At 43.2% G+C, this 21,774-nt stretch overlaps 1 protein-coding gene across 16 annotated transcripts in view; it reads left to right on the top strand.

Annotated features, from left to right (window-relative positions):
• Positions 1–21,774, top strand: part of KCNMA1 (potassium calcium-activated channel subfamily M alpha 1) — a 340,822-nt gene that overhangs the window by 148,994 nt on the left and 170,054 nt on the right. For all 16 annotated transcript variants that reach the window (XM_075257904.1, XM_075257914.1, XM_075257905.1 and 13 more), the window contains exons 4-6: positions 5,473–5,566; positions 6,569–6,680; positions 19,071–19,146. In XM_075257904.1, coding sequence (XP_075114005.1) covers positions 5,473–5,566; positions 6,569–6,680; positions 19,071–19,146 — 282 coding nt within the window. The remainder of the gene's footprint in view (positions 1–5,472; positions 5,567–6,568; positions 6,681–19,070; positions 19,147–21,774) is intronic.

Below are 21,774 nucleotides of genomic sequence, written 5' to 3'. Positions count from 1 at the left end.
CACAGAAAGAGTAAAATATAACCATGATAACCGGTTTGATAACCGAGACCTGCAATGACAGGTAGTAGAATGGTAGATGACTTCTCAGTTTTTAAATGGATTAAACCTGTTAAAGTGATTAAAACTTTGTATTTGTACAATACTTTGTATTGTAGTTCCTGCAAGAAAGGGATAGGCACTGTCAGGGGCTGGGGTTGCTAGGTGGGGTGGCATAGACACACAAGTCCAGCTTCTTTAGTCCAAAACAAAGGTAGAGTTTATTTCCACTCGAAAAAGGAAACAATACAAAAATAAATACCTGCCCGGCTAGGCTCTAACTAAACACAGAATAGGTTACCTAACCTAGAATAACAGAAATCCAAAAGCCAGTAGAATCATTCAGGACACAGCTCCAAAAATATGACCTGTCTGTTTGCTCTCCAGCCAAGTTCTACCAAAGTGTTGCTGCTGGAGCTGGCTTCTTAAACCTCCTTTATGAGGAGACTCTCTGCAGCTGAGTCGCTGCCAGAACATCCCCAAAGTGTGGGCTGGAGGGGGGTGGAATGACAGGTCCCACTACCAACCTACCTGCCATTCCCAAAAATCCAGCCCAGTAACCGGAACTTTGAAATTACCCTCAGCAGACAATAGTTATCTGCCGAGAAATGTTCTTTCTGGAGTTTTCTCATCTCACCCACCTTAGTAGTCTGGGTAAGATGTACACCCCTCCATTACCTGACCAGCCATCGGCTTACAGCACTGTCAAAGAGGTGGAGACAAACTGCTGAAACTTGGAAGGGTCTTGAGATATACTTGGCAACAAGCAGAGGCATAACTTGATGTTATACAAAAATACAAAAATATTGCTCACACCCAATATAGGACATGGAATGAAGGCACATCACGTCACGTTGTATGTCACTAATTCCACCTCTAATGTCTCTTACTCTCGATAGAACTGTAATCAAGATGTCCTTGTCATTTTTTTTTCCCCTTGTGTCCATCATTTGCTGTGAGCTTACCCAGCCATGAGTCACCAAAAAAATCTGGAGTGTACCCGCACGCCATCGATCTGGAAGAACACTTACCAAAATGCATCAATGAAATCCATGACAGTATTTATTGTACAGAGGCCGCGTCTCCGGAGATGTCAGATGCCAAGCGCAGAGACATGGGATTTTGATGCAGTTATGGCTAGAAGAAAGACACATTTAATTACTCTGCAGCTATTCATGAAGACGCAGATCCATCCATTATACTGATGGCTTCTTGGAGCTTCTTGTTTGGCTGTAGCCACACTTTATTAATGGGACTTTTAAAGAGATATGAGAAAGAATACCCAGGAATAAAACGTTATTATCTCAATCCTTCCCGTAAAAAAATAATAATATAAATCATAGTCTATGTTTCAGTATTGCATTGACCCAAGAAGCTACGGCTGTGTAGGGATCTATAGTACTGCTCCATTCACTATCAGAATGGACGGGGGTGAAAGAGTCGATGAATGGAAATTTTCCATCGTTTTCTGGGGTGAGAAAACCATTTAACCTTTTGAGCCATGCTTGAATGAATATATATATATATATATATATATATATCAGGGGAAGGCAACCTTCAGCACCCCCTCTGTTGTAAAACTACAACTCCCAGCATGCATACTTGCTTTTCTGTTCTTGAAACTTCCATGGAAATAAAAGGAGCATGTTGGGAGTTGTAGTTTCAAGTGCTAAAGGTTGCTGACCCCTGATCTACAATATAGTATAATATAGTACTGAGCAACCATCATGAAATGTCTTCACTAGGGTTGAACCGATCTTGAGATCTTCAGGATCGTTTTTAAAATCCAATTTCCGATCATTTTCCATCCGAACCCGATCCCGACCCTAATGCAAGTCGATGGGATTTTTTCATGATCGAAAATCTGATTTTAAAAACGATTCTGTTCACTACACAGCGTGGAGTCCAAAAATTGAATGCTTCAATTTTTGGACTCCACACTGTGTAGTGATTAAAAAATTCGTCAGCTACTTAGTTCCCCCTGGTGTCCACTTACCTGCACAGATCTGCTGCCGCTCCCCATTCTTCTCTTTCCTCTCCTCTCTCATTCACACGCCTGCAGAGTGCCGTGCACTCCCCTGCCTCCCTAGGCTAGTGTTACTGATGTTGGGAGTAGGCGGGGCTTGCTGTGGCTTAGGAGAGTGTGGGCAGGTACAGGGTTGGGAGACGTGAGTGCATCACGAATCAGAGAGAGGAGAGGACCGAGGACAATGGCCTGGAGCTCCAGGGAACGGCAGCAGTTCTGTGCAGGTAAGTTGAGCGATTGGTATCGGAATTCCGTTCCCGATCTTTTTTAGGCGGGATCAGTACCCGATTTCGATCATGAAATTTACCCAATTGCTGATCGGGATCCAATCTTTTCCGATCCCGATCATTCAACACTAGTCTTCTTACCTACTGTACTGAACCGCCTATTCATTGCACTAATGTTACTTTCATGTGGTGAGGGGTAGCTTTGAATTTTGGCACCTGGACCCAGTTATGACTCCATCCATGCCCAAAGCCAAAAATTGTGAAAGGACCCTTTATATCGCGGGTACTAAGGCGCCAAGGACCCCTTTTTGACCCCTCCAGAACTGGTGCCCGGGTGATTGTGGCCTCTGGTCCTCCAGTATCTATACCCTATCCTACCATATAGCCAAACAAAGTGTATACTATCGCATACTACTTATAGGAACTCAATGTCTTCTTATCTGACGAGTATTCTATTGATCTCTGGAGTTACACGGACTGTCCATCCATCCTATGTCCATCACTTCTGCTATCACTGTAATGCACCTTTTCATTTTCCGTGCAGCGGGAGGGTTGTTTGTTTTTCTTCAGCGGAGGATTATATTGATTCTAATACATCCTATTTAATATTCTCTCTAGCCTTCTCCATTTTTTCCCCTTCCTTTAGATAGCACAGAGCATTTACCTGCAGGGATTAAACACAAACTGGTGCCTAGCGGTGTAAAGTCAAGTAAATTGCTTTTAAATTTAATATTTGGTCAAATTAATATCCGCATGAATTATTAGTTCTGACATTTGCCGACTGACTTTGTGTATATCACTCTCTAATTTCATGTCCGTTTAATATTTGATATGTCTTCTTGAGTGGTTTTATGTTTTTTATGCCTTTTCGAGACCTCACACATTTTTTTCTCTGTGGTTGAGTAATGTGAATACATGGCCATGTTATATGATTACTTCATTATATACAAAATATTTGGTCACTGGCAGAAAAATAGATTTATCTATTACATACAAGATTCTTCACTTAATTTAGCAATGTCTAAAACTGAAAAGGAAGAAGCTTTGGTGGAAAGACGTGCGAATGTCAAAGTGCCATAGACAGCTGTAGAGCTGGCAGGGCGTTCTATCATGGACGGTTTGCAGGAATCAATAGGAATAGTGACTAGTAGAGATGAGCGAGTTGTATTCGATCGAGTAGGCATTCAATAGAATACTACGGTATTCGAAATACTCGTACTCATTGGAATACTACTCGCTATTCGCAGTAAAGATTTGATTCAGAACCAGCATTGATTGGCCGAATGCTGTACATTGTATAGCATTCGGCCAATCAATGCTGGTCAATGCATTCCTATGAGAAAAAGTCAGCTCCCACGTAAACGCAAGCTGCCAGCTCTCCCGACTAGCAAGGACAAGCCTGCTGCAGAACCAGCGTTGATTGGCCGAATGCTATACAGTGTACAGCATTCGGCCAATCAACGTTGGTTCTGCCGGAGGCTCGTCTGTGACGAGGCGGAGTTTAAGATTGGACCACGATGGAGACTGCTGTGGTCCGATCTTAAACTCCGTATAGCATTCGGCCAATCAACGCTAGTTCTAGAGGACGAGTATGGGCCAGTTCACATTATCACTTGCCTCCCGTCCGGAAGGAGTCCACAGGAGGACCCCCCGAATGGAATATCAGTGCAACTGCAAGCGCTGTGCAGTTAAAGTGCACGGACCCCATAGACTATGATGGGGTCCATGTGCTTGCCACGCACACTGCCCGCACAGACCCGTTATAGTCTATGGGGTCCGTGCGCTTTAACTGCACAGCACTCCTCCTAAACATTCTCCTTCTGCTACTCATGGACTTGGTGACTCTCCTTTAGTCGAATAGTGGTTTCCCCTGTAATGATCATTCGGATTCGATATTCGATTGAGTAGTCGAATATTGAGGCTCTACTCTAAACGAATCTCGAATCTCGAATATTTCACTACTCGCTCACCTCTAGTGACTAGTAATAATAATGATACATTTTATTTATATAGCACCAGCATATTCTGCAGGACTTTTACAATTTGTGGGGTATTTTTCCATACCCTATTGGCTTTACATGAATAGTTAGATAAAAAAAATACGCTATGACTAAGGAATAGCATTCTGAAACGCTATTTTAAATAAGAAAACGGAGAGATGCCGATCTATCTTCATCTTCACATACTTTATGAATGGCCACATTGTTACAGATACCTGCCCTTTCCCAATTGTATAGAAATTAGACACATGACCCTGGGGTGCAGCATAAGATCAACCGAGCAAGTCTTTAATGGATCAGTCTAAAATTAGAATGGGAAAAACTAGCAATCTGAGCCATGGCTATCGGTACTAGACTAGCTGGGTCATTATATCAAACACTGCCATGGTTATGGGCTTTCTTGTGTCACAAGTATACCGTGAAAGGTGTAATAGAGGAAACTCATCCAGTGAAAGGGATTCTGTGGATATAACTTGTCAAGGAAACGGGATTGTCAAGACTGGCTCTGATGAATAGGCGATGCACAGTCAAGCAAAATGTAGCTGAATAAAGCATTGCTGCGGCGAATATGTCTGGATGCACAACTTGTTCCTTGGCACAGATAAGCTTCATTAGCAGAGGAGCAGTTTAAGCGACAGTGGACATGCTCCGATTTTAAGAACCGTTGCATTTTGCAAATCGCAGTGTGTCCACTCTAACTACGGAAACGCTGATGTTTTTCGTATCTGTATAATTGAAGTGGAGGGAAACTGTGGACTTCTGAGAAAAGCGATGTTGCAAAAACTGCAATGCATATCTACCACAGTTATTCTTGCAGCGCTTTTTGGCCGCGTCTCGCTACGTGGGGCGTTTGTGGAATGGTTTGGTTGCACACTCTGGCTCCTGATTCCATTGCACACTTACTTCATTTTATGAACACAGAACATAGAGATATATCCCATGGCTTCACCTCTTAATTTTCTCTTTTCTTTTCTCTGACATTACACCTAAGACTAAGTAAGATCTATATGAATAAATCTTGTCTTTGTGTCACAGAAGAGCAGCCATGTTCTCCTTCTCACCATCCTAGAGAGTGTTAACATTACATCTATCTATCTATCTATCTATCTATCTATCTATCTATCTATCTATCTATCTAACGAGAGCGAGATCAATAAGCGCATTCTTATGTCTTTTCTTTCAGCCCTATTGAAACCTGCCAAAACTTCTACAAGGACTTCACTCTTCAGATAGATATGGCCTTCAACATCTTCTTCCTGCTGTATTTTGGCCTGAGGGTAAGTGGTATTTCTAACGTCTTAGAATGCTGTAAAGTTAGAAGAAGAACAATATGGCAATTATGGAACTGTCATTGCATTGCACCGATGTGTCTGAATGCCCTTCTAATGGGATCAAGTTTTTATATTGGTTAGCTACAAGAACTTTAATTTTTATTGGAATTCCCAGCCCCTGATGGATGTTTCATACTGATGAACTGTCCACCTCGTGACCCTCCCTCCCACATTTGGGCCTAATCCGGAGCAGAATGCTGCGACTTGATCGCAGTGCATTGTATGCACTGCACCAGCATCCAGTTGCGGCTAGCCGCTTTTTGGACCGGATTCTGTTACCGGGCATCACATCAAAATCCGGCCTAAAGAACTCCTATGTGAACCCAACCTAATAGAAGCAGAGCTGCAGTTCTCCATTGCCACCGTTATACAGTAGCCAGGGCTGTGGCTCTGCTCCTATTACTTTCTCGTCTCCCCATCCACTGCAGTGGCTTCTGCTGACCTCTCATCTTCTATACAAAGATCCTGATTCTATGGAAGCCAGAGACCTTTGCCACACCAGAGACCCTTGCCCCCTCACAGTATGAGAAGCACTGCTTTATGGGGGTACAAGTGATGCCCATTCTCATGAACGGTTGGGATCCCATGAATCAGCAAGTTGTAGATAGGTGGCAACGTGAAATAACCAAAACACCCAGTTAAGAAATGGCATGTCCTATGTGTAGGCTAAAATCTCATCTAGAAATGGAAGTTTTGTATACAAGACAGCTAGTGTGAATGTTATCATAATCATTAGGGTTGAGCGATCGGGGTCGAGAAAGATCGGATCCCGGTCGACGATCGAGCAAATTTCATGATCGGGATTGCCTGGAAAATGATGGAAAATCAGATTTTAAAAACAATCCTGAAATCTCCAGATCGGCTCAACCCTAATAATCATATCTAGCTTGCACCTTGCCTTGCTCCCAGTATTGCCTTCTTTTGACGTAACCTCCCTTGTTTTCACAGTTTATCGCTGCCAATGACAAGCTGTGGTTTTGGCTGGAAGTGAACTCCGTAGTGGATTTTTTTACAGTGCCTCCTGTGTTTGTGTCTGTCTATTTGAACAGGAGCTGGCTGGGTAAGAATGACATTGATTTCTATAGTAATCTCTATGTTACTGTGCTAAATGTCTCATGTGCAAGGAGCTCAGATCCATAGAATGGTCCAAGGCTGAAGACACACGTTGAGTTCTTGCTTTTTTATGGGTGCAGATATTGCTGAGTTTTTTGAGACAGTGGATTCAGCAGAAAGGAGAAGTTTACATTCTTCTTTTATACAGTCCTATGAAAAAGTTTGGGCACCCTTATTAATCTTAATCATTTTTAGTTCTAAATATTTTGGTATTTGCAACAGCCATTTCAGTTTGATATATCTAATAACTGATGGACACAGTAATATTTCAGGATTGAAATGAGGTTTATTGTACTAACAGAAAATGTGCAATATGCATTAAACCAAAATTTGACCGGTGCAAAAGTATGGGCACCTCAACAGAAAAGTGACATTAATATTTAGTAGATCCTCCTTTTGCAAAGATAACAGCCTCTAGTCGCTTCCTGTAGCTTTTAATCAGTTCCTGGATCCTGGATGAAGGGATTTTGGACAAACAATTCAAGTTCAGTTAAGTTAGATGGTCGCCGAGCATGGACAGCCCGCTTCAAATCATCCCACAGATGTTCAATGATATTCAGGTCTGGGGACTGGGATGGCCATTCCAGAACATTGTAATTGTTCCTCTGCATGAATGCCTGAGGATTTGGAGCGGTGTTTTGGATCATTGTCTTGCTGAAATATCCATCCCCGGCGTAACTTCAACTTCGTCACTGATTCTTGAACATTATTCTCAAGAATCTGCTGATACTGAGTGGAATCCATGCGACTCTCAACTTTAACAAGATTCCCGATGCCGGCATTGGCCACACAGCCCCAAAGCATGATGGAACCTCCACCAAATTTTACAGTGGGTAGCAAGTGTTTTTCTTGGAATGCTGTTTCTTTTTGGACGCCATGCATAACGCCTTTTTTTATAACCAAACAACTCAATTTTTGTTTCCAAAATGAAGCTGCCTTGTCCAAATGTGCTTTTTCATACCTCAGGCAACTCTATTTGTGGCGTACGTGCAGAAACGGCTTCTTTCTCATCACTCTCCCATACAGCTTCTATTTGTGCAAAGTGCGCTGTATAGTTGACCGATGCACAGTGACACCATCTGCAGCAAGATGATGCTGCAGCTCTTTGGAGGTGGTCTGTGGATTGTCCTTGACTGTTCTCACCATTTTTCTTCTCTGCCTTTCTGATATTTTTCTTGGCCTGCCACTTCTGGGCTTAACAAGAACTGTCCCTGTGGTCTTCCATTTCCTTACTATGTTCCTCACAGTGGAAACTGACAGGTTAAATCTCTGAGACAACGTTTTGTATCCTTCCCCTGAACAACTATGTTGAACAATCTTTGTTTTCAGATCATTTGAGAGCGGGCTGTCCATGTTCGGCGACCATCAAACTTAACTGAACTTGAATTGTTTTGTAGAAAGAAATGGTCCAAAATACCTTCATCCAGGATCCAGGAACTGATTAAAAGCTACAGGAAGCGACTAGAGGCTGTTATCTTTGCAAAAGGAGGATGTACTAAATATTAATGTCACTTTTCTGTTGAGGTGCCCATATTTTTGCACCGGTCAAATTTTGGTTTAATGCATATTGCACATTTTCTGTTAGTACAATAAACCTCATTTCAATCCTGAAATATTACTGTGTCCATCAGTTATTAGATATATCAAACTGAAATGGCTGTTGCAAACACCAAAATATTTAGAACTAAAAATGATTAAGATTAATAGGGGTGCCCAAACTTTTTCATAGGACTGTATATCCTATTCCTTCTGAATCCACTCCTGGCTTTAACTCAAGAAAACCCAATTCACCGAGAAGGGCATCATTGTAAGTCCTCATGCACACGACCATAGTTTGTATCTGCAATTTCGGATCCATAGTTGCAGATAAAAGTACAGACTCTCATACAGTCCTATGAAAAAGTTTGGGCACCCCTATTAATCTTAATCATTTTTTGTTCTAAATATTTTGGTGTTTGCAACAGCCATTTCAGTTCAATATATCTAATAACTGATGGACACAGTACAATAAACCTCATTTCAATCCTGAAATATTACTAACAGAAAATGTGCAATATGCATTAAACCAAAATTTGACCGGTGCAAAAGTATGGGCACCCTTATCATTTTATTGATTTGAATTCCCCTAACTACTTTTTACTGACTTACTGAAGCACAAAATTGGTTTTGTAACCTCACTGAGCTTTGAACTTCATAGCCAGATGTATCCAATCATAAGAAAAGGTATTTAAGGTGGCCAATTGCAAGTTGATCTCCTATTTGAATCTCCTCTGAAGAGTGGCATCATGGGCTACTCAAAACAACTCTCAAATGATCTGAAAACAAAGATTGTTCAACATAGTTGTTCAAGGGAAGGATACAAAAAGTTGTCTCAGAGATTTAACCTGTCAGTTTCCACTGTGAGGAACATAGTAAGGAAATGGAAGACCACAGGGACAGTTCTTGTTAAGCCCAGAAGTGGCAGGCCAAGAAAAATATCAGAAAGGCAGAGAAGAAGAATGGTGAGAACAGTCAAGGACAATCCACAGACCACCTCCAAAGAGCTGCAGCATCATCTTGCTGCAGATGGTGTCACTGTGCATCGGTCAACTATACAGCGCACTTTGCACAAATAGAAGCTGTATGGGAGAGTGATGAGAAAGAAGCCGTTTCTGCACGTACGCCACAAATAGAGTTGCCTGAGGTATGAAAAAGCACATTTGGACAAGGCAGCTTCATTTTGGAAACAAAAATTGAGTTGTTTGGTTATAAAAAAAGGCGTTATGCATGGCGTCCAAAAAGAAACAGCATTCCAAGAAAAACACATGCTACCCACTGTAAAATTTGGTGGAGGTTCCATCATGCTTTGGGGCTGTGTGGCCAATGCCGGCATCGGGAATCTTGTTAAAGTTGAGAGTCGCATGGATTCCACTCAGTATCAGCAGATTCTTGAGAATAATGTTCAAGAATCAGTGACGAAGTTGAAGTTACGCCGGGGATGGATATTTCAGCAAGACAATGATCCAAAACACCGCTCCAAATCCTCAGGCATTCATGCAGAGGAACAATTACAATGTTCTGGAATGGCCATCCCAGTCCCCAGACCTGAATATCATTGAACATCTGTGGGATGATTTGAAGCGGGCTGTCCATGCTCGGCGACCATCTAACTTAACTGAACTTGAATTGTTTGTCCAAAATACCTTTATCCAGGATCCAGGATCCAGGAACTGATTAAAAGCTACAGGAAGCGACTAGAGGCTGTTATCTTTGCAAAAGGAGGATGTACTATATATTAATGTCACTTTTCTGTTGAGGTGCCCATACTTTTGCACCGGTCAAATTTTGGTTTAATGCATATTGCACATTTTCTGTTAGTACAATAAACCTCATTTCAATCCTGAAATATTACTGTGTCCATCAGTTATTAGATATATCAAACTGAAATGGCTGTTATAAACACCAAAATATTTAGAACTAAAAATGATTAAGATTAATAGGGGTGCCCAAACTTTTTCATAGGACTGTATCTATCGACCTATACACATGGCCATAGTTTTTGCAGCGTTGTGTTCCTTATACGGTAGAGATTTTTTTTTTTGTAATATAGATTGTGAGCCCCAAATAGGGATCACAATGTACATTTATCTTTCCTATGTCTTTGTAGAATAGGAGGAAATCCATGTAAACATGGGGAGAAAAATAACTCATTGCAGATGTTGTTCCTGGTGGGATTCGAACCCAGGATTCCAGTGCTGCAAGGCTGCAGTGCTAACCACTGAGCCACCGTGTCACCCTTCCTTATATGGTAGAGATTGGATAGGCGTCTAATACTAATAATGCAACCACTGAGGCTAAGGCCCGATGTAGCGGGCCACTGCAAAAAAGTGCTGCAGGAAAAACAGTGGCAGCAATGCATTGTGTTTTTCCTGCAGCGGTTTTTACAGAAAGACTTTCTGCTTCCATTATACCTATAAGGAAACTGCCGGCGTGTCTCGGCTATAATTGACGTGCTGCGATTTCCAAAACCGCAATAGTTTTGGAAATCGCAGCTTGTTCGATGCATGTATTTTTCCGTAATACGTGGATGGGATTCACTGGGATTCAGCAATCTATGATGGGGTTGATGTCCAAATGCACACTATAGTATTTTCCTGTCTGCATTCTGCAATGAACCATTGCTTCACCTGACATCCATGTAAATTTGCTACATCTAATATTTTTTAACCACTTCCAGACCACACTTTCGGTTGCACGAATGATTCGTGTGGGCGGTGCGCAGCAAGCACATGGACCCCATTATAGTCTATGGGATGTGTGCGCTTTGACAGCACAGCGCTTGCAATGGCGATTGTATTCCATCCAGAGGGTCTCCATGCGGACGCCCCCGGACGGAATACATACGCTAGAGTGAACCAATCCTTAGTTTCATCTCCCGCCTTGTGATTTACCCTTATGCCTGAACATAGATTGTTTTTATCGATTTTGCATGTGCAGATGTGCAGGATAACGTGGACTTTAGCGGCTTTACTTCACTAGACGTCATTTGTGAGGCAGTGCTGCCCTCCGGTGTTAGGATATGCATTGTCATCCCTGTTTTCTACTTGCTTTTCCATCATATAGGCCCTGCTTGTTTGTTGAAAAGCAAAATAGTGATTGTCTTTGCTGTAAGAAACAAAGTATCATAATAGGTAATTGTGTTACTTGTGTTATTTGTCACATAATCGTGACGGGTTTTATTGAAATTATTTACTGGAGGTTTTTTTTTACTCAAAAAGACATAAATGATCTTACATGATGTTAAATGTTGTGCACATGTGTTACTGAGTTTAGATGCGCCCTTTTAAGATATGTGCACTTTGCCACTTTTATTGCTGTCTGACTTAATGGGCTTTTTATTGCACTGTCCATCTACTGGAGTGCATTTGTGCCCTGATGTTTCCCCTTAGGCCACAGCAAAATGCAAAAGAGGTGACGGCTGCATAACATCTGTTACAAAAGCGCAAATGTGTCATAAATATAGCGTAGGGTACAGTGGCGTAACTAGGAATGGCGGGGCCCCGTGGCAAACTTTTGACATGCCCCCCCCCCGACCGACCTCGACCGCCCCCCCGCATTCCTGCGCGCTTTATTATGCTCCATAGTGGCCCCTGCACACAGTATTATGCCCCATAGTGGCCCCTGCACACAGTATTATGCCCCATAATGAACACCCATGAACAATTATTGTACTCTGGGGTCTTTTCGGGGACCTGGGGGGATACAAACATAAAAAACACTGTCACTTACCTATCCCCGGCTCCGCTGCAGTCCTTGGTGGTGTCGTCCATCTTCAATGATATCAGGACGTCACATGACCCAGGACGCAGTGGCGTCAGGGATGTCACAAAACTAGGCAGGATGACTTGACAATGGCACTGAGGATGTCCGCTCTCCCTCCTGATCTTCATACTTACCACTGCTGCCACCCCTGACGCCATCCCTCTCAACCCCCACCTTCCCCCCGCTTCTTACCTAAATAAAAACAAACAAGAGAGGTTGGATAAATTGGCCACAGCAGCCGTTTTATTACATAAAATACAAACATCAAATTTTAACCTTTCTTTATTAAAACATCCTTTCTGAGTAACTAACTAACCATACCCCACTTCTCTTATCTAAATAAAATATAATTAATATAAATATTAGTGCAAGTAACAAAGAGGGGGGAAAGCCCTTGGAGCTAAAGATCTGACCGCCAGACTGACCATCATAAACAAGTTACCCCCAGCCGCAACCACAGGCACGGGGGCACCATAAACTGATGGCAGTACCAAGCGCAAATCACTCCCCGGGACGCCACCCAGCAGGAGTCCAGAGGCAGCCAGACCACTCATACACAGTGATTACATAATTGGGGAGAAATACACCCCATGTGTTTTTCCCCACCCCCAAGGTTTTTGCAACTCCAAGGACCTCCCACCCTGCCAACTGCTGCGACGATCAAGCATCCCCACCCACAAACCCAAGCTAAAGGGCGGGCGGGACCGTTCTTCCTCTGCTACGCGACTGACCACCGGCGGGGGTCGCAGGGGGCTTTATCACCTCCCCCTAGTAACTCCCGCTGCTGGCCAGCCGCTCCCCCTCCCTTCCCTGACAACCACCTCCCGCTGACCCCTCCGCCCTTGTCATGTCGACCTCCCCCTAAGCTGTGCCCTGGGTCCGGCCTTTCTGTATGGAGCGCGAAGGGGTAAGTAATAGGTAACAGTGTTTTTTATGCTCCCTTACCTCTCCTGGAACTCCAATCATCTGAAAAGACCCCCAAATATAATAATAGTGTTTGTGGGGCCCGTGGTCTCACTTACTGACGATACCGGCCCCTGCCTGTATCGGTAAGTAAATAGGACCCATTACCGGCTGGAGTAATTCCAGCCGATAACGGCCTATTAAGAAAAAAAAATAAAAACAGCAGCGGTAGCGTCTGTCGCCGAGCCCCTGATGTCCCGGGCCCTGTGGCAGCCGCTGCCTCTGCTACCCTGGTAGTTACGCCACTAGTAGGGTATAAAAGGTGCAATTTCCGCAAAAAAGTTACAAGTTGCTTAATAAATGCGCCCCTTTGTTCCCTCTAAGCTGGAAATAAAAGTGTTAAAACAACCTGCTATTGAGGTCAACAAGCCCAATGCCTGATATACCTGCCTGCAGGGCGCAGTATGTTTAACTCTGTCCTTTCCAGGGTGTCCAGCTTAGAGAGGACGCTTGATGTGCACTAGCACTGAATGTAGGCTAATGGTGCTTGTAATGGCAGGCCCGGTATCTGTCTTCTCATCTCCTGTATAGTACACTATCGTGTTACTCTTACCATGCTACAGGATTTCCTTTTGCCATTCTTATACTAAGGGTTTCCTTCAGCTTCCAGAAAACCGTCTCATGTCTGAAACCTATCTACTTTCCTTAGTGTCAGAGCAGCTCTCCAGGTCCATCTCCAGTTACTTTTGTGCCTCTGCTAACCAGGACACTTGTTCTATTTCTTATGTGTACAAATAATTCACATGCTGCAGACTATAAAATTCACACTATTTGCACGATGTACATGATGAATAAGAGAATCTTTGATTTAAATGATATCGTATTATGTTATATCAATTTCTGCCTGTATATGCGCAAAGGAGAAACCACGTGTAATCTGCACCGCGTGCATGTATTATTAGGCATACACAGGTATTGTAACTATCTATGTAATATACATGGTGATGTATAGATTATACTATGACAAGGGCACATGGTAGTGGGTGAGATATATTAGACACCAAGTAAACAGTCCTTTCTTGATACAGATGAGTGAGTGTATAGTAAGTATGGGGTCACACAGGACAGACACATTTCTGTCATTGAAATGAACCAGTGTGCTTTCTGCCACCGCTAATACCATCGGCCATCACTTATTTACTTCCTTTGAGTTATATTGCAGATGAACCACAGGTTTCTGGGCTGGTTCCAACTGGGCCATAATATAGTAACCGGCCCCTGGGGACTCTGCATTCTCCATGAAATGCCATTTTCATCCTCTCCCATGAGTAACTGGGGTGCAAAACTAGTAATCGCTATTGGGCCCTGGAAGAAGACAAAAGTATTATAGATAGCAAATTGTAAGTGGGGTCCTGGGATATAATCACAAACAGCAGAAAGATAGGAGGATATGGAGTAGAGTAGATATCATATCCACATTATTATACTTGTTTTTACATTTAGGAAATAGTTTGTGTTTTATTAATGGAGTCAGTGGCGTAACTAGGAATGGCGGGGTGCCGTGGCGAACGTTTGACATCCCCCCCCCCCCCCCCCCCGACCAACACCAACGCCGAAGACCTCGACCAACCCCCTCCTACACATTCCTGCGCGCTCTATTATGCCCCATAGTGGTCCCGGTACACAGTATTATGTCCCTTAGTGGCCCCTGCACACAGTATTATGTCCCTTAGTGGCCCCTTCACACAGTATTATCCCCCATAGTGGCCCCATGCACACAGTATTATGCCCCATAGTGGCCTCTGCACACAGTATTATCCCCCATAGTGGCCCCTCCACACAATATTATCCCCCATAGTGGCCCCTCCACAAAGTATTATACCCCATAGTGGCCCCTGAACACAGTATTATCCCCCATAGTGGCCCCTGCACACAGTATTATTCCCCATAGTGGCCCCTGCACACAGTATTGTACCCCATAGTGCCCCCTGCACACAGTATTATGGCCTATAGTGGCCCCTCCACACAGTATTATGGTCCATAGTGGCCCCTGCACACAGTATTGTACCCCATAGTGGCCCCTGCACACAGTGTTGTACCCCATAGTGGCCCCTGCACACAGTATTGTATCCCATAGTGGCCCCTGCACACAGTGTTGTACCCCATGGTGGCCCCTGCACACAGTATTATGGCCCATAGTGGCCCCTGCACACAGTATTATGTCCCACAGTGGACACCCATAAACAATTATTATACTCTGGAGTCTTTTCAGACCCCAGAGTATAATAATCGGAGACTCAGGGGGAGAAAAACATAAAAAAAACTCTGTTGCTCACCTATCTCGAGGCTTCTATGATATCAGTCTCCGAAGTAGTCCATCTTCAATTACGTCAGATGTCACATGACCCAGGATGCAGGCTGGGGTCATGAGACGTCAGACGACTAGGCTGAAGCCTGCCCGGATCGTGGAGAGGTAAGTAACAGTGTTTTTTATGTTTCTTACCTCTCCTGGGCCGCCAATCATTATACTCGGGGGTCTGAAAAGACCCCCGAGTATAATGATAGCAGTGGTAGCGGTTGTCACTGGGCCCCTAATGTCCCGGCCCTGTGGCAGCTGAATGGAGTTTTTCCTCCCTGTCAGGGTTGGATGCGATAGGCTGCTAATCTTCTTCATCACCCTCTTCAGCTGGATATGAGGATTGGGACATGTAGCTGTGGGGAGGGGGTGCTATAGCCAGAACACACATCCATCAAATGTCCAAAAGGAGCTTAGGCTTTAATATCCTGATAGCAAATTGGAGGTTTTAAGCATTGTGCAGGGAAGGATCATTTGTGAATCTGTGCAGTTTAGTATCAGTAACCCGTTTCTGGAAGATATACTGGTTTGCCTTTCGCTTCTCGATTCTTCTGCTGCACCGCTGGACACGTCTTTACGCTGTCTGACCCTTTTGTGTCCTTGGAAGACGCCGGTGTTTTCTTTGCCCTGGACCCTGCTCACCTTTGCCAGTTGTACCCATCCATCTAAGCAACAATGTTCTTCTTCTTGAAGACAGGCGATTCTCTGTATATTTTGTACCAGTTTTGGGGCGTATGCGTAGAATAGATTTTCAACTTTCAAGCTTCTTTTAAATCATGATACCAGGGAAGATTTTAGTTTATCGGGCTCCGGAGGGGACAAAGAGTGAAGTCTATAGAAGTACGCGCAGGCGGAAGAAATCTCTGGGTGACTTGTACCAAAATGGTTACAGAGTCAAAAGTGGAGGAGAAAAGGGGGAAACACCCGGATGGCTTCAGTCTTTTTCCGCTTGGTATCGGAAGGCTTCATATTGGGGTAAGTTTTGAAGAATATGGAGACACTTTATGTCCAATCCTATGGCTTGAGGGATTGAGAGAAATAATTATGCTACAATAAAATTGGAGCTTATGCCCTAGCCTCAATTTTAATCTTGATTTTCAGACCTATTTGACGCAGGCTTCCTATCCTACCACCCAACTATTTACTGCATTAAAATAACCTTTTGATCATAGCTTATTGTAGGAGGATAAAATGTGCATGGAATATTTAAGACTCTAGGGCCGGGCTAACATCGATTTCGCATTGGCGAATTAACCAAATTGATTTGATTAATTTCCGAGCGCTAAATACAATAGAACACAACAGGCAATAAGCCATTATTTATTATCACTAGGGCTTGTCCTTGTTAATGCATGGATCCTGTGAGTGATGTCATCATCATACTGACCCTACTAGAAGTCTATAGGCGCTGTATTATAACTCCATACACCTCATAGCTCTGATCCGCTTTGTATGAGTCTTCAATGCGTAGCACGGGTAGCCCTGGTTTGTAAAGTCTGAATTTTCGGTAGGATAGTTTTCTATATACTGATGGGGTCCTGTAAATCTCCTTTTCTTACAGCGTGGTATTAATTAACCAGCTGTAGGGCGCTCGACTGTCTGTGTAAATGTCAGCCGGTGCCCGTGTTAATTGTATTCTGCGCTCGCACCGCTATGTTTCTCTGGGTGTATATGTCAGTATGTGTATGTATAATGAAGACAGCTACTTCTGCAAATGGTAAAGAGAATTGCCTAGGTGTTCATCTTACTAGGGACGTAATTAGGGGGTTCTAATGATAGAGACTTGACATTGTAACTGCATCACAATAAAATGTAACAATGTAACGTATAATACTGCCATATGTACTGTACTGTTTATTGATTTATACACACCATGGAAGACGTATTTCTGCTCTGTTATGTTAGTAATTTATGATCTTTAACTAATTCCAGTCTAGCAAGAGTAGCCCGGTCTCTAGAATTGTTCTTGCCATCTATAATACCAGAAAACAGATGAACGCCAATGTAAGTCCTTGAGGACTTAAAAAATAGATGCTGCGGAATTATTGTTTCATTGTTAATGGAACACATAAGACTAATGAGAACACAGCCTTATTGATGTACAACCATTTTTATGTAATAGCATGGAAGTTAGCTCTTCTCTTAGACAAAACCGGAAATTTCTCTAATACAAAGAGACATCTATAGGTCTCTGGTTTGGCCAATATGGAAACATTTTCTTCCTTCTTGAAGGACACCCAATTTGCATCCTTCTTCTCCATATAGCACTTCCTCGTGTATATCATCTGGATCCCTTCATCGAGGACCAGTCCCCCCCAAGTAGAGGGGCCTCCATAGTTAAAGGAAATCTTTTCCTGTTGAACTGTCTTTCTTTGTTGACATTGTTAATTTAGTTTGTAACATTTTGTTACTGTGATCTGTAAGTAATCCGTAGCTTGGACCCTAAGTGATAGATATACAGTAGGCTTTAGTTTGACCTTTGAAATCTGCCCTTGTGCTGTCATTGTCTAATACATCTAATCTGGCGATCCAATAAGGGGAAGTAATGGGAAATTCATTTATAAAGTGGCATGACTGACTTTAACAGATAGCTACTAAGTATATGTCCAGTGTAATGGGAAGCCGTGAGTAGAAAGAGCTACAGTGTAGCAAATACTCTACAAGACCTATTAGACTGACCACTTTGTAACATTTTAATAGGAGCAGAGAACCTGTTCAGCGATCCCCTGACCACGTCTTACCAACAAGGGGGTGTGAATTTGATGGGGATATCTGAACCCCAAAAGGCTAGTCAAAGCTAAGGCTTCACATAGCGAGCTGCTGCAGAAACACATCAGGTTTTTTCTAGAGTGCTTTTCACAGAAAGTCTGCAGAGTTTTCCTCTATTAAACCTATACAGAAAACGCCAGCAATTTACAAAAATTTCTGCTGCAGATATTTTTCTGCAGTGCGTGAATGGGATTAGCCATAATCTCATCCTTTTTGCAGGTACTTTGCAAAAACCGCAGCATTTTACGGTACCTGCAAAGTAGATGGGATTATGGCTAATCCCATTTTCACATAGCAGGAAAATGCAGGTACTGTAAAACCAAGTTGCAGCGTTTTCAATACATGGGGCCCCGACACCAACTTCACCAGCTCCAACTCTTTGCGTTCTTTGGTTCTGATAATTCGAGTGCATCTGGAATTTTTTCTCTAGTCTCTGTTCCAGAACAATTGGTGCAGTTAGATTTGGTGCCTGATATTATAGTTAGGCTCTGCACTGTCACATGGGCGGTCTTGGGTCTGAGGAGACAAGAAGATGTGGTTCCACTCTCTGACTCTGTCTCCTCTAGTTGTACAGTTGCAGAAAGTTCTGTCTGAATTACGCCCTTACGCCTGATATTAGAGCAGCAATGTCAAGGCATACCAAAACTATTTGCACTATTTGCATGGGAATTGTGGGGGCTAGAGAAGGAATTCCGATTTTGCCAGAAATCTTGGATCTCCTGACAAGGAGCTTTCTCCCCCCTGTTTGTGTCAGTGATGTGTATGAAAGGGGTCAGTGACTCGCATTTCAATGGCTGTCAGTCACCTTTTACATTGCAGCTATATGAGATAAATTGGAAAAATTTATAATTCGGGGAACAGTCAAATAGCTTTTTCTACTTGGAAAAAGATGGGTATTTCATCACTTCTATGTCCACTCCTGTTCTAGATAATCCAGAAAATCCATGGTTATTGCTTTACAGACTGACTACGCTTGTTCATATTAACCATGACTTCTCTCTTTTCCAGGCTTGAGGTTTTTACGAGCTCTGAGGCTTATCCAGTTTTCCGAAATTTTGCAATTTTTAAACATTTTAAAAACAAGGTGAGAAAGCAAAACCATCTATCCCTATCTTATCACTTGGTCAGTAAAACAGCTATTCCTGCCAACATTGCTGAGGACACTAAAATATTTGTAGGTGTTTGGAGAATCTTAAGTTATTTTTTGCAAGCTATGGATGTACATTATGTCTACGTTAGTATTTTAGGGTAAATATAGCAAAATTCTAAAACCTCGTGCACATGACCAGGTGCGTATATTTGTTACACACTTACTACCGCCCAGCCATGACGCTGAGTTGTGAGGAACATTCCCCCAGTACTAGTCTATGGACGAGTATTGTCAGGAGGAGAGGGAGTCTTCCTCACCGCTAGATGTCATGGCTCGTTGGTAAGGAATAGAGATGAGCGAACAGTAAAATGAACCCTATTATAGTCTATGGGGGAAAATGCTCGTTTCAGGGGTAGGCAACGTTCGATCAAATTATATTTACCAAGTCCACGAGTCAGGGTCGGGCTGGATCCTCTCAGAAGTCTTCTCCTTGCAACGTCCCAGCGGCATCTTCCGGCTCTGAATTCACTCTGCCAGGCATCGGGCCTGGGCAGAGCCGACTGCGCATGTCCGCACTACAAGCGGGCATGCGCAGTCGGCTCTGCCCAGGCCCGATGCCTGGCAGAGTGAATTCAGAGCCGGAAGACGCCGCGGGGAAGCTGCACGGAGAAGACTTCTAAAGGTAGGAGAAGAACCAGCATTGATTGACCGACTGTATAGCATTCAGCCAATCAATGCTGGTTCTGCATCGAACTTTTACATTCGAATAGCAAGTGGTACTCGATCGAGTACAAGTATTTCGAATACCATAGTATTCGATCGAATACCTACTCGATCGAATACTATTCGCTCATCTCTGGTAAGGAACACCCCCTCTAACAGTATAGAGCTACCCACAGACTGTCAGGAACGCCCTTCTGACAGTGCAGCGCTATCGGTAGCGTCACCAATGGCTCTTCTGCCTGGGTGCATAATGGGAAATTCAGCGCACTGTCAGCTTTCTAGCAGTATATATAACCGCATGTGCCCAAGGACATATTAATTGAAGCTGTAGAATTGTGAGCATTTTCCCTATATATTTAATAGGGGGGGAAAAAAGGTTGAAAAAGAGCAACAACAATTCAATGAAAAATGCTGCAGAATGCAGAAAAAAAATACAATGTTTATTTTGCAATGTGGGTCTTAAGCCCCATATACACCACCGTAGTTGGCCTGGACAGTATATGGGCCCATACATTACTATGGTTGCCTATACATTCGTAGTTTTTACTTATCAGTGTCTGGGCCATAGCAACCATTTGTAAACTATGGAGCAAGTCCTATTCCTGTCCACATTTCCAGCACAGATTCAACCATACAAGTTTGAGACTCTGTTGGGGTTGCATCTGAAGAAAAAGTCCTGCACGTTATAGTCAATGGGGTCTTCTGGGCGCCATGTGTAACAGCTGATTTAGCGCTTTGGGGATCCAAACAATGGAGGCCAGTGCTAGTGTGAACCTTGCATCAGCTGCCCCTTTGGAATTTAGCTTTTCGAAGGCAATGAGTCTTGTGATTGTTCATGAATTTCTGATACTGTAGAACTATATATGCTAAGTGCGCCTGTGCCCTCGCATCTACATGTGTGTGACTTTTCCATTGTGTTGATCTTTGCATGTCACAAGGGTAACAGATGGGAGTGGGTGGGATATAAGTGCGGCATTAGGATTACAAATGAAATCTCATTCATGAAATCAACGTCTGGCCATTCATAACACAGAGCAAATGCAGCAAGAAGCTTAACCCCTACACGGACACAAAACTCAATTAGATCGACTTCAGCCGTGATCCTATCTCGCCAAATAAAGATGATTCCTTTGCTGGCTGAGTAGTCCGGCCCAGGACGTGTTATTGTAGGATTCATGGAATTTCTTCTTAGCCGGTATTTTATGTTGGGACTTAAAGCCCCATGCAGCAAATCAAAGGTTAAAAAAAACACTATAGAAAAAAAACACGTTATTAAAACGACAGCTTTTTTTTGTCGCAATGTGTGGATGAGATTAACTCAAATTTCAATTAGTTTGGTACTTAAGGCTGAGGCCCCGATGTTACAGAAAAGCTGTGTGTCATAGGCTTAAGCCCCACATAGCGAAACGCAGGAAAAAATGGCAAAAAAAAAAAAAAAATGCATCAGAGTTTATATGCTGCGATTTTTGAAAAACGGTTTTTCCGCTGTGGATTTTTTCCAGAATCTCGTTCACTTTGCGGGTACTGTAAAAAATGCATTGCTTTTTTCCAATGTAGAGCTTTAGCCTTAGGGTGAATTCACACTGAGTAAACGCTAGCTTATTCTGAACGTAAAACACGTTCAGAATAAGCGGCGTCTAAAGCAGCTCCATTCATTTCTATGGGAGCGGGGATACGAGCGCTCCCCATAGAAATGAATGGGCTGCTTCTTTCACTCCGTGCAGTCCCATTGAAGTGAATGGGGAGTGCCGGCGTGTACGCTCCGGCATGAGCAGAGCTTGCCGTATACGCCGGCACTCCCCATTCACTTCAATGGGACTGCACGGAGTGAAAGAAGCAGCCCATTCATTTCTATGGGGAGCGCTCGTATCCCCGCTCCCATAGAAATGAATGGAGCTG

The sequence above is a fragment of the Leptodactylus fuscus genome, chromosome 10 (genome assembly GCF_031893055.1).
Source record: "Leptodactylus fuscus isolate aLepFus1 chromosome 10, aLepFus1.hap2, whole genome shotgun sequence".
NCBI lineage: Eukaryota > Metazoa > Chordata > Amphibia > Anura > Leptodactylidae > Leptodactylus > Leptodactylus fuscus.
The sequence above is the reverse complement of the archived record's forward strand: the minus strand, read 5'-3'. Positions and strand labels throughout refer to the sequence as shown.